Raw genomic sequence first — 14699 nt, 5'->3', positions numbered from 1 at the left:
ATGTTTTCACCAGAAATTCGGTGTCCCTTGAGTGCTTTTCCTGTTAAGTTATTTTTCCGCCGCTGATATTTTCCCGAATGAACCGATATTCCTCAAAGTAATAACAGTCAATAGAAAACACGGATGACGTTGCAAAAGGAAATCAAAGATACCTGTCATAATTGGAATGTGTTGGCGAGGACGGAGTAAATTAATTTTACCAATTTTTTTTGAAGGTAAGACATTCGAATTTTTTAGCCTACATTGAATTAAATGAAGTCAATAAAAAACAATCTAAATAGTGTGCAAGTTTCTTTTATAATTAAAACGACATATCTTGCGCTTCCAACCAGGAACAAACATCGAAATGTTTTCCTGTGTCGCCCTCTAGTGGCTGATTCCGCAAACGGGCAGAGGTGATGATGAACCTATTGACCCTATATTGTTTGTTTGCATCGTTCTTTTTCTTAAGAACCGCCCTTAACTGGATTTTTAACAGCTTTTTATGGTGACTTCTTTGAAAAAAACCAAAACCCACTTCAATATAAAATCGTGTCATTTTCACAAGCAATGTAACTGTGGAACAGTTTACTTACAAGGGCCACTACTTAAGTACATTTGACAGGTTCGTTTGATATTTTTTTCATTTAACTCTGCAAAGTTAAAGAAAAAAAGAGAAATGTGCGTCCAAACACAGCCTTGAAACAGCAGAGCCACCAATCAGTTTTCTCTGCGGAGGTTCAGTGGTCCAGGTCATCTTAATGCAGACAAGTTAAGTTGAGGTCACTGGACTTGTTCTTGCGATTTTGGAGACGTTTACATTAGCAGCATTTACTTTGGATGGTTCATTTATTTTAAAATCGCCTTTCACTTGGGCAGAGCACTATGAAATAAACATTTAAATCATGTTAATATAACGTTTATTCCGTGTTGTTGCTGGTATCTCAGGAATCAGGAATTCAAGACCCTGAGCACAGCATGAGAAGCGGCAAGAGAAAGTGGGTTGAATACGACTTGAACGTTTGAGGGGGGAGGCGGGGGTGGAGGGGATAACTCCAAAATGTTGACATTACGTCACTCTCACGTGACCCGCACTAGTTGCGGCCCCTCTGTCTGATGTGTGGCACGTGAACACGCTGGGGCCCTCACGAGCCAACCAATTGCCGCGCAGTGCGCACACGTTCTGCTAATTTGCGCAAATTAGCCGGAGCTGCACAGTATTCATAAATATGAAAAGTTCCAGAGGGGCGCTGGTGTTTTTGTGGCATTTCTCTTAAGGCTGTCCACATCATGGCATTTTCCCTGGTGAGTGAACACAAGTCTGCACAAACGTCAGGTCAACAACTCGCTGCTGGGTGTGACAGTCGCCTCCTCCGTGATAAATGTATTCCTTCCTTCCGTTTACGGAAAAAAGAACTTCAAAGTGCTTGAGAACGCTCTCTCTTTTTCTTTAAACAAAAACAAAAAGAAACTTAAAAGTGTTTGACTCTCATTTGCGAAGTAAAAAAAAAAAAAAAAAAAAAAAAAAAAACTTGAACTGTAGTTTTCAGCCGTTTATCATTTTATCACTTGTCTCTGTATTTTGGTTTTGTTTCCCCCCCCCCACACTCGTAGAGAAACGACCCCCGCAGGCTGGACAACACCGACATCGAGTCTCCGGCCCTCTCCACCTGCAGCAACGCGGACATCTTCCGCAGGATGAACACCATGCTGGGCAACGCGCTGGACTTCACCGGCGTGTGTACCACACCCAACAGTGCCAGGGGAAAGCCTGACATGTTGTGTGGTAAATATAGTTCCCACTTTACCCCCCCCCCCCCCCCCCCTTCCAACACACACACTGTCTGGCAAAACACGCGAGGTTTGGCAGGAGGATGTTGGTATGCTAAAGCCGCTGGAGGGCGGCTGTAAGCCAGACGCTGCTAGCGCGTTGTGACACTTCTGACTCGGCATTTAAAGTTGAAGGTCTCGGAAAAGTACTCAATAAACTATTATTCTCTTAAAATGTTAAATGTACCTCCAGAATATATATGTATTTTGGGAGGAATGTAGCAAAACTGGCCTTATCTAATGATCTCAATGGCACTTGGCAACAGCCAGACCGTCTCATAGTTATGACGTGGCACCTGCCGCGGAAAGTGGCTGATCAGAGGGGCTCTGGTTTGACTTCCTGTAGTTCTAGTTGTAAACTAGCTGCCCTAGTGGAAATTTGATTCAGTCCAAACGGTTATTTGTAGGTATATAGGTAGGTTTCTTCTTTTTTTTTTAAAATTATTATTATTTGAAGTTGTCACGTGCCGCTATAAACTGCATGCCATTCCAGGGGTTCTTCATTTGTGGCTTCACTGTCAACAGCAAAACATTCCGAAGTCCAGGCGCGAAAAGAGCGGAAACGGAAAAACAGAATGCATATTCTGCATTTGCAGAATATGCATTCACAACAATGTGCTCCTACCAAGTTAAGACTGGTTGCCGAAAGTTTCTCCTGCTACTTTGTTGAAAGACACAATTGCTGTGTCTCAATTCAGGGGTCTGCATGCTTGAAGTACGCATTTTGAAAGGAAGTTGCGTCATAGCACTGCGCGAAGGCTTGTCCCAATTCCCAAGGGTGCTTAGGACGCTCAAAATGCGTACTCGGAAATACGCACTCGTTTTAGCCAATTCCAAGGCTGCACCGCTACTATCCTTCGCGTACTTATGTATCCCATGATGCTTTGCGTGCTGCTGCAAAGCATCGTGAGATCTTGGAAAGTCAGCTGAAATTTGCGGCATGTACTGGTAAATACACGACATATACATTTAAATATTGAAGTTTCACATAAAGTATCCAGTTTTAAACGTAGGATTTTACTTATTTGATCATCCAACGGCATCGTTAGATGGCGAACCAATGGTTAGCTTGATACTATAAAAACGTCACTTCCGGGATTGGCCAGCCGGAGGGAACGGCGGTGACGAAATGAGCAAATACGCCGAAGGCTAGACCGTCCCGAGTGGTTACCGGGGAGGCGGGGTTTGGTTCGTCCTTCTAGGCTGGGTACTCGAAGAACGCTTCCTTCAGACGGAGGACACTCAGTCTGAAGGGTGCAGACCCTGAAATGAGACACAGCAAATGAGTAAATCTTGCAGATTTTGAGACTCGCATATTCTGTCACCGGGAGCCGTTTCTTCTATAATGTTCTGATGTGTCTTGAACACATTAATGCACTTCATTTCAGTGATGAGGGCAGTGCGTGATCATGATTTACCCAACTTTCAAAAATCCTGCTTCATGCATTAAGGCTAAATAGTTTTGACCCAGCATGACAGACTATGACTGGGCATAATATTTAAGCCTCCGCTGTAATCTTGTTTTTTTTGAGGGTTACTTCCAGCGTGGCGTTAAAGGACGAGCGTTTCCCTCTGTTAAACTTGTTTCACCTTGTTTTCACTCGGGTGCCAGCAGCTGATTCATGCTGCGTTGCTGGTCCGCAGCATTGCAGCACTTTTCTCCCCCCCCCTTCTTCTACTTCTTCGTGAGATGCACCGAAATAAAAACTCAGCAGACGAGTGCCTCGCGTGCTCTCTTCTTGCACTTGATTTGCAGCAGACGTATTGGCACAGACAATTTCCAGCCTTAATCCGCTTGAAGATATAATATTTACTGTCTAGCAGTTGCGGCGTTGGCTGGCTGGCTGTATTGCGAGTGACGGTGAAATGATGACTCTCTGTGCCCAGGCGGAGCTGAATGTCTGCCCTCTGTGCCCTCCCACCGCCCCTGGCTGGGTGGTGCTGAATCAGGGCTGGAGCTGGGTGCCTTCCAGGCCTGAGAGGGTGAGGGAGGAGCAGCAGCTGGTGCAACACCTCATCAGTCAGCTGCTCCGGCTGCTTTGAGAGTCTGAAGGCACTGATACGCTCCACCTGCGTGTGCCAATGTGGAAAAATCAATCTCGTAGTTAGTTGGAATTGTTGAGGGTTTTTTTTGTTTTGTTTTTTCGCTTTTCATCTAGGGTGCTTGAAAAATAAACAAAAAAAGAACAGCTGAGTCACTGCTCCCAACTCCCATGCTGCCTCCCACCCTGCTGCTGAAGCTCTGCCCCCTGCCTCCCTCCCTCCCCTCTCTGCTCAAACAGGAAACGGTGTAAGCAGACAGCAGCAGCAGCAGCTTTAGCAGGCGGCTGTATCAGAGCCGCTCGGAGAAGTGCTATTTCTGCCAGAGTGGAGTGATTCTACCAATGAGCCGAGAAGGCGGGGAGGAGGGAGGGAAGGGGGCATCGCAGGATTTTCTTTGTTTTTTTTAGTTTTTTATCACCATCGTTGGACGTGGAACCCGGAAGAAATAGACGGCGATGATGATGCTGCTAGTGGTGGTGGTGGAGGTGGGGGGGTGCTGATGTCATTAGCAGGGGTGTGCGAGTGCATCAGCAGCCATGTCACATGCTGCTAGGTGGGTCAGTGATGCAGACGGAGATGCATGGCAGTTCCACCGAGCACAGAGGCAGCAGGTTAGCTCCCCTGTCAATCAGGCTAACGGCTAAGACGGACAGACGGACGGGCGGGCGTCTCCTCTCGCTTTCTTCCTCAGCGTTTGCATTGAATCTCTCTGTACTTTCTCTGTGTCTCTGTGTGTGTAACAGCTGCTCTACCTTAGCTGCCTTAACACTTGTCTCTTCTCTTCTTCTTCTTTTTCCTTTTTTTTTTTTTTTTCCTCCCGAACCTCCGAACTGGATTTTGGACCCAAAAGAGTCGGAGCTGGCTGCAGTGGGCAGCAGGATGCTTTTCCCCAACTGCGGTGTCATGCCAGGCTCCGAGGAGATGCCGTCGTCCAGGGGCCCGCCGGGTGTCACCGACCTGGGGCTGGGCCTCCAGTCTCTCCGGCTGTCCGGATGGGACAGACCCTGGAGCAGCCAGGACGCGGACACACACACACACCACTCGCAGGTCCAGTCCAGCTCCCCGTCCAGTAAGTACTGAAGCATTTCAACTATGTTTCGAGGTGGTGGTGGTGGAGGGGGGGGGGGCAGCTGGTGGTTGAACGTGGTTGAACTCACATGGAGGAGGTGGGGGTCATGTATTAGTTCTGTGGTTTGTTTTATTAGAAGAATTGCAGAGGCAGCAGCCAATGTGCGAGCAGGCTGTAGCGTCGCCCGGAAGGATGATTAGGCACTTTTGCCTGGATGCTTTTCACAGTGCGAGCAGACACAGGAACCCCAGTGCAGCTTCTCTCATTTGCCCCCGACGAGACGCGCCGCAAATCCCTCCGTCCTGTTTTGCAAGCGACACCTGTTGATCTGCCGGCTGCTGCTGCTGCTGCGTACATACGTGCGAACGGACGCCATCAGCCTCAGGGTGCCTGATGTTGCCCCACTTGCGATGACCCGTTTGGAGGACTAAATTATTTGCCACGGCATTTCCGAACAGACTGCCGCAACTTCATTTAGATCCCTCCAAACTGGGCCTGCAACAAAATGGGCCAGAGATTTGAATGTTGCCCACAGCCGAGTCATTCCCTCCGGCCCTGCTGTCTCTCTGTCTGTCTCTCTGTCTGTCTCTCTGTCTGTCTCTCTGTCTGTCTCTCTGTCTGTCTCTCTGTCTGTCTCTCTGTCTGTCTCTCTGTGTCGCTTGATGACACACGCCGCCTGATGGCCGTGCAGACTCCAAACTTTGTTTGGTTAAGGCGTCTTCCAGGTAGTGCGGCGCTGAAGGGGAAGGCGTGCGGTGTCTGTGGGAAGCGCGGCTGGCGGTGGATGAAATTGTAAATTTGAAAATACTTTGAAGGTGGCTTCCTCCGGCTCTGCATCTTTGGCCGGTTAGCCTGCCGCGTGGACTCGGCAGGTCCGCAGACTCGGCACACAAAACCGATTCTGCCGTTCGACGTGCAGAAGCGGTTTGCTCACATTTCAGACTGGAGCGCCTGGGTGACGAGGCTCTCAGGATTCTGCAGCGGCTCCTCCAGACGCTCCGAAATGGCCCCTGATTGCTCCCCCATCTTGTTTCCCCAGTGCTGGGAATACCCAACAGCCCCTTCAGCAGCATCATTGGGAAGCCGTCTGGCTACCTGCCCGCCGAGTCGGAGAGCATGACTGCAGACTTCCTGGCCAAGTTCGACAGCATGGCTCGCATGGCCAACCGCCTGGACTCCAGCTCCTTCCTGGACTCTCGCTCCAGCAGCCCCGAAGACTCTGAGACCAGCGGCTTCAGCTCGGGCTCGGACCACCTCTGCGACATGCTGGTAACGCCATCTTTTTGAAAATGTGTTTTCTTCAAAGGCATTTGAGCCGTCCTGACTGTACGAGGCTTCCTCCCATAGGCCAAAGACCTGCTGACTGGCACCTGCAAATTGTCTGTAGGTTCGACTGTGAACGTTTCTAAACTGCCCAGGGTCTTAATCTGACTTCACCCCAAGTCAACTGGGATTGACCCCAGATGACCCCAGCAGCCCAAAGTGCAGGATAGGCAATGATAGGCTTGTTTGTTGTTGTTGTTTTTAGACCATTCTTAAGCAGCTGTGGCTGGCGTTGCATGATTGTGACGGTAAAACACTTCTCGTCTTTCTGAGAACATTCAGAGTGATTTCAAGGACAGAACAGACTGACGCCATTAAAAATGTGTTTGAATCGATGGGACTTGATGTCTAAAACTTGACTGGTCAGATTCGTTGAACGTGGCTCATCATGACTGATTGAAAAAATAAAAACAAACCCTTGCTGCTGCTTGAATAAACAAAACTGGATTTTTAAATATTTTATCAAGAAAGATGGCACAGGAGGCTGTCTTAGTAATTACCAGTAGCATTTTCTGCTAACTGTTTTTTTTTTTTTACGCTGTCGTTTTTAAAAGGATGGCTAAGACAACTGAAGTGTAGCTGCAGCTGTGCAACGATAGCTGGTCAGCGTGGATTCTGTCATCACCATCACTAGAACTGATTCATCTTCATCCAATCTTCCTCTTGGTTTTATGGCGAAAGATGGAGAGATAGTGGAAGAATGATGTTTTGTACGTCTCATGGTTTCAGTAGGATGATTATCTTTTTTTCTTCTCCCCCACCCCCCAACTCACCCACCCACCCTCCCTCTGCAGTCGGCTCTGCGTATCTCTCCTCCCCTGCCTTACCTGGCGTCCAGCATGCAAAAGGACCTCCTGCGCCTGGGCTCCCGTCTGGAACCGCAGGACTCCAGCACGCCTCTGACCCCGCCCTCCAGCGCCAGCCCCGCCTCCTCTGCCATCTCCCGCCGCTGGCGCACCGGCTCGCCGTGGCCTGGCGCCGACATGCTGGACCAGTCGGACGACCTGTTCAGCATTGAGAGGGAGGCGCGCCTGCACCGGCAGGCTGCAGGTAACTGGGCGTGATGGTTTGCGGTTGTGTGGCGGCTGCGAGGCTGGCGACTAACCTCCTTTTTGGCGGTCGACTTGCCAGCTGTGAACGAGGCCACGTTCACCTGGAGCGGCCAGCTGCCTCCGCGGAACAACAAGGACCCTCTGTACTCCTGCAAGGTGTTTCTGGGCGGCGTTCCCTGGGACATCACAGAAGGTTGGTGTCCACTTTACATCGAGAGGCCTGACTTTAAACACGCTTACTGGTCTTTGACCTTTGTTTTCTCTCGGGTCACTGTCAATTGTGCCCTTTATTTACAAATACAAAATAAAAGGTTAAGTACTCTGATTGTTTTCAGATGTTGACTGCAGCTGGTAGTTGAAGTGACACAATTGCCAAAGTTGAAATTATTCAATGACAATTCAGCCTGTTTTGACTGGCTGGACACCTGGGTTATTCTGTGATTCTGAATTCGTCTGTGCGTGCTAAAGCTTTTAACAATATAAAATCCTAGATTAAGCCAAATTTAATACAGTGGACCTCTAAAAGAAAGGAAACGGCTTTTGATACTTCTGCCATTGATTATCATGGTTTTATACAATGTGGAGCTGATTAATGAGAATGTTGTTAAAAGACGGGGCCACATTTGACGCATGAGATCTTGTGAGAATGAATTCAGTTAAGTGATGAAAGTCCAAACTCGTCGTTTCATAATCAGAGTACAGTTAATGGAGCAACAGCTGTAGAAAAACAGTCCATGTGTTGCAAAATGAATGATGCAAATGTCAAACAAGAAGCGCTGGTGGTCACTGGTTGGTCCTTGTGATGTGTTGACTCCTGCAGCCAGCCTCATCAACACCTTCAGCGGCTACGGCCCTCTGACGGTGGAGTGGCCCGGTAAGGATGGGAAACACCCTCGCTGTCCTCCTAAAGGTAATGTGGCCAAAGGTAACCACGAGCTGGTAGGCAAATTTTATTCCCTTTTCTTTGTTGTTTTGGTTTGGCGACGGCGGCACAGCGGTGAGCACACAGTGTGATGGTGAGCTTGGCTTTCGGCCTCCTTCACTAGCTGGTGTGTGTGTAGGTGGGGGGAGGGGCCAGACAGGGACGGTCCCACGGTGAAGCTCGGTTATTAAAGGCCCCTTGTATTGAACATTTTTCACATCTTAATTTTCCACACACACAATATGTGTATTGCGATTTCTGTGGTTTTTGGCTTCCCGGTTTTCATCCCCCCCCCCCCGTCTTGGATTTTCTCTATTGTGAACAACCAAACTGTGTTGTCAGGCTACGTCTATCTGGTGTTTGAGAGCGACAAGTCGGTGAGGGCGCTGCTCCACGCCTGCTCCCAGGACCCCTTTCACCCGGAGGACAACCGAGAGTACTACTTCAAGATGTCCAGCCGCAGGATGAGGTGCAAGGATGTGAGTCGAACGCTCTTCTCATGATGAATGAAGGAGTTTATGTTGGGTCAATAGCTTGGAGGAACAGTGAGCTGGTTTCTTTCCTGAAGTTGCACACTTTGAATCAGGCGTGGTCAAACTACGGCCCGGGGGCCATATGCAGCCCGTTGAGCTTTTTAATCCGGCCTGTCGAACCTGAAGAAATTACATTAATACTAAGTAATAAAATGGCTGTAAGTCATCAGTGTTTTAAGAGTCATTTCAATGAAGAGATGCAGAATAACATGGGGCTTCAAAGACACATTTTGTTGTAACGCTTTTGTTCCATTCCAGTTGACATTAAAGCTAATGTGTTGTACATATCCCATGCTATATTTTTTCCTCCTATGGGTCACCAGAACACTCCATCCATCTGCTGCTGCTCTGGCCCCGCTGTCACATTTTAGAACCCATTGTGGCCCACCAGTCAAAAAGTCTGCCCACCTCTGCTTTAAATCTTGAATATAGAAGTCGTGACACAACCCTGTGGCCTCTGTAGGAGGGAACTGCCAGCTTCTTGTTCCTGGACCTGCTGGAGATTTTATTCTGCCGTCTGGCTGCACCACTGTGGAAAAGTCTTTCTAGCTTTAAGGTGGCTGGAGGTTCAAACTCAAGCATCTTAACCTACAGAAAATGCATTCAGTGCACTTCTGTTTTTTTTTTTTTTTTACCATTCAGCTCCCAGAAATGTCTCTTTTGCAGTGTCATCGTCTCTCTGTAGTAACAACTTGGCTCCTGGTTGCTGCTATTTTTTTTTTTTGAAGGCGCCAGCCAGCTCCTTCATTCAATCTAAAAGACACCTTTTTGTATTTGAATCTGCTGCTAAAACCATTGGAGAGTGGCTTTGCAACCTGACCTTGCCAGACTTGTGATTGGTGCGGTCTGGAACCTTGCCCTGTTTCAGGTGCAGGTGATCCCCTGGGTGATCTCCGACAGCAACTACGTGCGCTGCCCCGCCCAGCGTCTGGACCCCAGCAAGACGGTGTTTGTGGGCGCGCTGCATGGCATGCTGAACGCCGAGGCGCTGGCCAGCATCATGAACGACCTGTTCGGTGGCGTCATGTATGCCGGCATCGACACGGACAAACACAAGTACCCCATAGGTGAGGAGCAGATGAGGTCACCTGGTTAATGTCAACACTTAAGAAAAGTTTTTTTTTTAAAATAGATTTTCTTAACTCAAATCCTGATTAAGATGTATACCTGCTTGTTTTATTATTGCAAAAGATCTAAAATTTTAAGTTTAGACCTTTTGCAGTAAGTAAAGAGGAAAAATTCCTTTATTACTGGTTTAAACTTTGGTCAGCACATTTAAAACCAATTTTATCCCCAAGTTTCTCCTATAATTTTGCTATTATGAACATCTTTATTTTCTTTAATTACTTTTAACATTTTTTAAGTCTGAGTTTTGTTTCAAGTTTCCTAATGATTGAGATCAGTTGATGCGTAGCGCTGCTGTAGCTGTACCACTTGTAGCTCGGAGCAACGTGAACTTGAATGAACTGAACCAAAGATGGCAACCAGTCATTCAAGTTCCACAAAGTTCACTTCAGTTTCCGATTGTCAAGAAAACGGTTGAGTCAAATATTTGTCTTGTAATTCCCCCCCCCCCCCCCCACTCTGCTCAGGTTCTGGACGTGTCACCTTCAACAATCAGCGCAGTTACCTGAAGGCCGTGTCTGCAGCGTTCGTAGAGATCAAAACCCCCAAGTTTACAAAAAAGGTAAGGAAATTGTGTCTTTCAGAGGGCGGTGCAGAATTGGAGAGTATTTTGAAATTCTGTTAATTGAACAAAAAAAATCTTTTAAATATTCACAAAGCCATAAAGCACACATCAAGCAAATGTTTGCACAGCAGATCTGCTAAGCTTCTGTGAATAATCTGACTCTATATTCCAGACTACTGTTGTGCATGTGTGCAAGCAGCATCTTGATAAAGTGTAGATGTTGTAGCAGTGGATTTTTCGATGTGTGTCTTGACATTTTATTAATGCACAAACAAAACAGTTTCTCATGGCTTTGAAATGTTGGTGTGCATGAAAGATGTTCACTAGTAAAATCAGCTTTCATGAGAGGTCGCGTGACAAACTGAAAGTTGATGTTGTTGTAGGCGTCCTGTGACATCGGTCAGCGATGGACTCTTGACTTTTTATTTATTTTCTGCCAAGCACATTTAGTACCTTCAGCTGTATGGGATCTCAAGTTTGTAATTTACTGGACGTGCTGAATATCTTATTAATGCAGAATCCAGTCAAATCACTCAGACCTCCACTTAGAAAATGAGGTATCTTTCATAAAGGAAGCTTTGCCTTTAATTAAAGACTTTGCAGTGAAGCAGAACTCTTCTCTGCTCGTTAATGTTAATTTGAAAGCCGCCAGTGTTGAATTATTGAGTTGTTGGAGTGTTGCCAGGATTATTGCTGACCCCACCCACCCTTCCCCCTGCCTCTCTCAGGTTCAGATTGACCCCTACCTGGAAGACTCCATGTGTCAAGTTTGCCTTCGCCAACCTGGGCCTTTCTTTTGCAGAGACCAGGTTAGTAGCACCGTCCATCCACTAGAGGGTGTTTGACCGCAACACAAAGGCCTTGTACCACGTTGGGGTTATTGTTGGGGTTGGGTCTTGGGTTAAAGTTAAGGTTAGGCCTAGGGTTAAGGTTGAGGATGGGGTTAAGGTTGGGGCTTTGGTTAGGTCTGGGGTTAGGGCTAACGGTGGGGTTAGAGCTAGTGCTAAGGTTGGGGTTGGGGCTTTGGTTCGGTCTGGGGTTAGGGTTAACGGTGGTGTTGGAGCTAGTGCTAAGGTTGGGGTTAAGGTTGGGGTTGGGGCTTTGGTTAGGTCTGGGGTTAGGGTTAACGGTGGGGTTGGAGCAAGTGCTAAGGTTGGGGTTCGGGTTGGGGCTTTGGTTAGGTCTGGGTTATGGTTAACGGTGGGGTCAGAGCTAGTGCTAAGGTTGGGGTTGGGGCTTTGGTTAGGTCTGGGTTATGGTTAACGGTGGTGTTAGAGCTAGTGCTAAGGTTGGGGTTGGGGCTTTGGTTAGGTCTGGGTTATGGTTAACGGTGGTGTTAGAGCTAGTGCTAAGGTTGGGGTTAAGGTTGGGGTTGGGGCTTTGGTTAGGTCTGGGGTTAGGGTTAACGGTGGGGTTAGAGCTAGTGCTAAGGTTGGGGTTAAGGTTGGGGTTGGGGCTTTGGTTAGGTCTGGGGTTAGGGTTAACGGTGGGGTTAGAGCTAGTGCTAAGGTTGGGGTTGGGGCTTTGGTTAGGTCTGGGGTTAGGGTTAACGGTGGTGTTAGAGCTAGTGCTAAGGTTGGGGTTAAGGTTGGGGTTGGGGCTTTGGTTAGGTCTGGGGTTAGAGCTAGTGCTAAGGTTGGGGTTGGGGCTTTGGTTAGGTCTGGGGTTAGGGTTAACGGTGAGGTTAGAGCTAGTGCTAAGGTTGGGGTTGGGGCTTTGGTTAGGTCTGGGGTTAGGGTTAACGGTGGGGTTAGAGCTAGTGCTAAGGTTGGGGTTGGGGCTTTGGTTAGGTCTGGGGTTAGGGTTAACGGTGGGGTTAGAGCGAGTGTTGGGGTTGGGGCTTTGGTTAGGTCTGGGGTTAGGGTTAACGGTGAGGTTAGAGCTAGTGCTAAGGTTGGTGTTAATATTTAATTAACCCTAACCTACAGGTTAATAAATATTGATTAATTATTAATCTGCATTGTTGTAGCTATTTAGGGTTTGAATATTAATAAATGAAAGCGCTGCTGCTGTAATATGTCTAATGCTTTCTTGCAAGTGGCCAGGGTAGGTGTAGGTTTATGGGTCTGATGTCCTGAGCTTTTTCAGCATCAGAGAGGTCGATGAAGCAACATGGGCACGAGAACCTCAGACTGTAACACTGCCAGTTCTCAACATGCAAGTTTCATTTAATCTTGGAGCGACCGCAGCACTGAGGGCGTCTGTTGGCTTGTTGTCCCTCAGGCCTGCTTCAAGTACTACTGCCGCTCCTGCTGGCACTGGCAGCACTCCATGGACATCCTGAGCAACCACCGGCCCCTCATGCGCAACCAGAAGAACCGAGACTCCAGCTAGAGTCGCGTTGGCCTGAACCGCCAAAGGGCTGCTGGAGGAGGAGGAGGCCCAGCCTCTCTCTAGGGGGCCGGGCTGCCCGCTGAGCAGAGCACGGTGCCGGGCGGACCCTCGGTGTGAGGGCGCCGCCGCGGCATCGCCACCAGGCACTGGGGAATCTCACTCTAGAGAATGTTCACTTTTTGCACTTGCTAGATTTTTTGCTGTTCACAGTGGCACTATGCACAGTGACTTTGGGAGAGATAATGGGCCCTTCACACGCAGTTTTTTTTTTTTTTTTTTTTTGTGTACGTGTGTGTATGTGTGTGTCCCAGACTGATGGCCCGATGGCGAGATGGGAGTCGGCCTAAAGGTTAAGAAGTAGATTTAGAGATGATAAAAAAAGGCATTTTCTTTTTTTTTTCCTTTTTTGTTTACGTGTTGCATAGTGAAGAGCAGTCATGCAAGTCTCATTGCCGTTCATTGGCAAAATGCCATACAGTGCCTTTAAACTTTTATTTATTTTTTTGTCCCTCCTTCCCTCCCTCCCCCCATCACCCTCCAGTTGGCGTCCGTCTCTTCCTGTGCAGGCCAACCGGCGTTTCTTACGTTTTCGGGAGTTGAATGTTGGGCTTCATTTAACCAGACGCATTTCAGACATTTTTACGCAGTTTTTTACTAATTTGTACACAAACGGTTTTAAGTCATGACATGAGAAATTTTTGAACAGAATTCTATCAGGCGGCTGTTTATGGGAGAAACCCCTCCACCCCTTTTTTAGTTTTTCCTTTTTCTCATACATTTGTTGTTTTTTTTCTTTTTTTTTCCTTTTTTTTTAATTTGCCCTCCCAAATTTTTTTTCAACCAAATGGGCACAAAAATGTTAGACGTATGACGTTGTTGGTCCACTTGTATTAATTGTCAACGTGAGTGCAGCCCAAAACCGGCTGTCCATTAACTTGTTGAGCGACTATGGAGCCCGGTGGCGAGGCTGGAGTGAATGAATATTTGCTTGTATAGACGGTTTAATTCACTCTTTCTTTTTTCCATTTTGTTTTGCACTTTTTAATAAGCACGTTTGGAGAGGTGGCAGTGGTTTTTAATCACTTTGTACATCAGCAGCGGGACACGCCTATAGTAGAACAGCTGCTTGTTTCCTGTTGAATGTAAGAACTTCCACAAAGCTGACGATTTCAAATGAATCAACTCAGAGCTTGAGTAGACCGCCGGTACATGATTCCACGCTTCCCCCCCCCCCTTCCTGTTCCAGTTTGACATGACTGCACCATAAGCCGTGTGCCAAAGACGACATTTCTTTTCTTCATCTGTTGGGTTTGTCGCGCTAAGCTTTTGTCCTCTCCCCCCCTCCCCCATCCCACCCCTTTTTAGCCCAGCTACTTTTTAGAGTTTTGAAAGTCTACCTCATTGTGGTCTGCCAAGTTTGCCGCTACTTACAGTTGTGGAGTATGTTCAGATTGGGCACAATAAAGGTGTTTAAGCATTAAGACTCGTGTCTCGACTCTTAATGCTCTGGCTGAGTTGGTGTTTGCGACGCCGTTTGTCGTTTATCAAGCTTTCGTCAATCGGTGACAATTGTAGGTTTAACCTTTAAAATGGCTGCTTCGCAAGCTTTCAGCCTGCAGTGTGAAGAATTTCAGGTGCTCTTAGTGAGCCACATCATTAGGCTCAGCTGACGCTAAAAGAATCGGCTGGTTCAGTTCTTAAATTCGCCACTTTTTACTGTATGTTTTATAATTCAACCTCATTCAGCACCATTTAGTTCAATTCAAAATCAGATTAAGAGTGACCTTCCTAAACTTGACCGATAACCGAATGTGTAATTTTAGATGTGACTCAATCCTGATATACTTGATGTCCACTGCTTCTTAACTTTCAGCAGCAGAAAAGCAACATTTAAATTTCCATAAACCTTCAAACTGATTTTCCC

The 14699-nt window shown here is 47.4% G+C and overlaps 1 protein-coding gene across 4 annotated transcripts; it reads left to right on the top strand.

Annotated features, from left to right (window-relative positions):
* The first annotated feature begins 1124 nt into the window (after positions 1–1124).
* cpeb1b (cytoplasmic polyadenylation element binding protein 1b) lies at positions 1125–14256 on the top strand. 4 transcript variants are annotated; one of them, XM_076019111.1, is made up of 12 exons: positions 1125–1284; positions 1594–1765; positions 4703–4921; positions 5961–6190; positions 7039–7294; positions 7376–7489; positions 8117–8206; positions 8561–8697; positions 9620–9818; positions 10344–10438; positions 11170–11250; positions 12665–14256. In XM_076019111.1, exons 1-12 carry the CDS (start codon positions 1270–1272, stop codon positions 12773–12775), a joined length of 1719 nt encoding a protein of 572 aa, XP_075875226.1. In that variant the 5' UTR covers positions 1125–1269; the 3' UTR covers positions 12776–14256. The 4 variants fall into 4 exon arrangements, with proteins under 4 accessions (XP_075875226.1, XP_075875218.1, XP_075875241.1 ...); XM_076019103.1 differs by having other exon boundaries at positions 8117–8221; XM_076019126.1 differs by lacking the exons at positions 1125–1284; positions 1594–1765 and adding an exon at positions 4086–4405 and having other exon boundaries at positions 8117–8221.
* Positions 14257–14699: the final 443 nt, after the last annotated feature.

This window comes from Nelusetta ayraudi, unplaced genomic scaffold (genome assembly GCF_046127955.1).
Source record: "Nelusetta ayraudi isolate G7.1 ecotype Tasmania unplaced genomic scaffold, CSIRO-AGI_Nayr_v1 ptg000002l, whole genome shotgun sequence".
Classification (NCBI taxonomy): domain Eukaryota; kingdom Metazoa; phylum Chordata; class Actinopteri; order Tetraodontiformes; family Monacanthidae; genus Nelusetta; species Nelusetta ayraudi.
The sequence above is the reverse complement of the archived record's forward strand: the minus strand, read 5'-3'. Positions and strand labels throughout refer to the sequence as shown.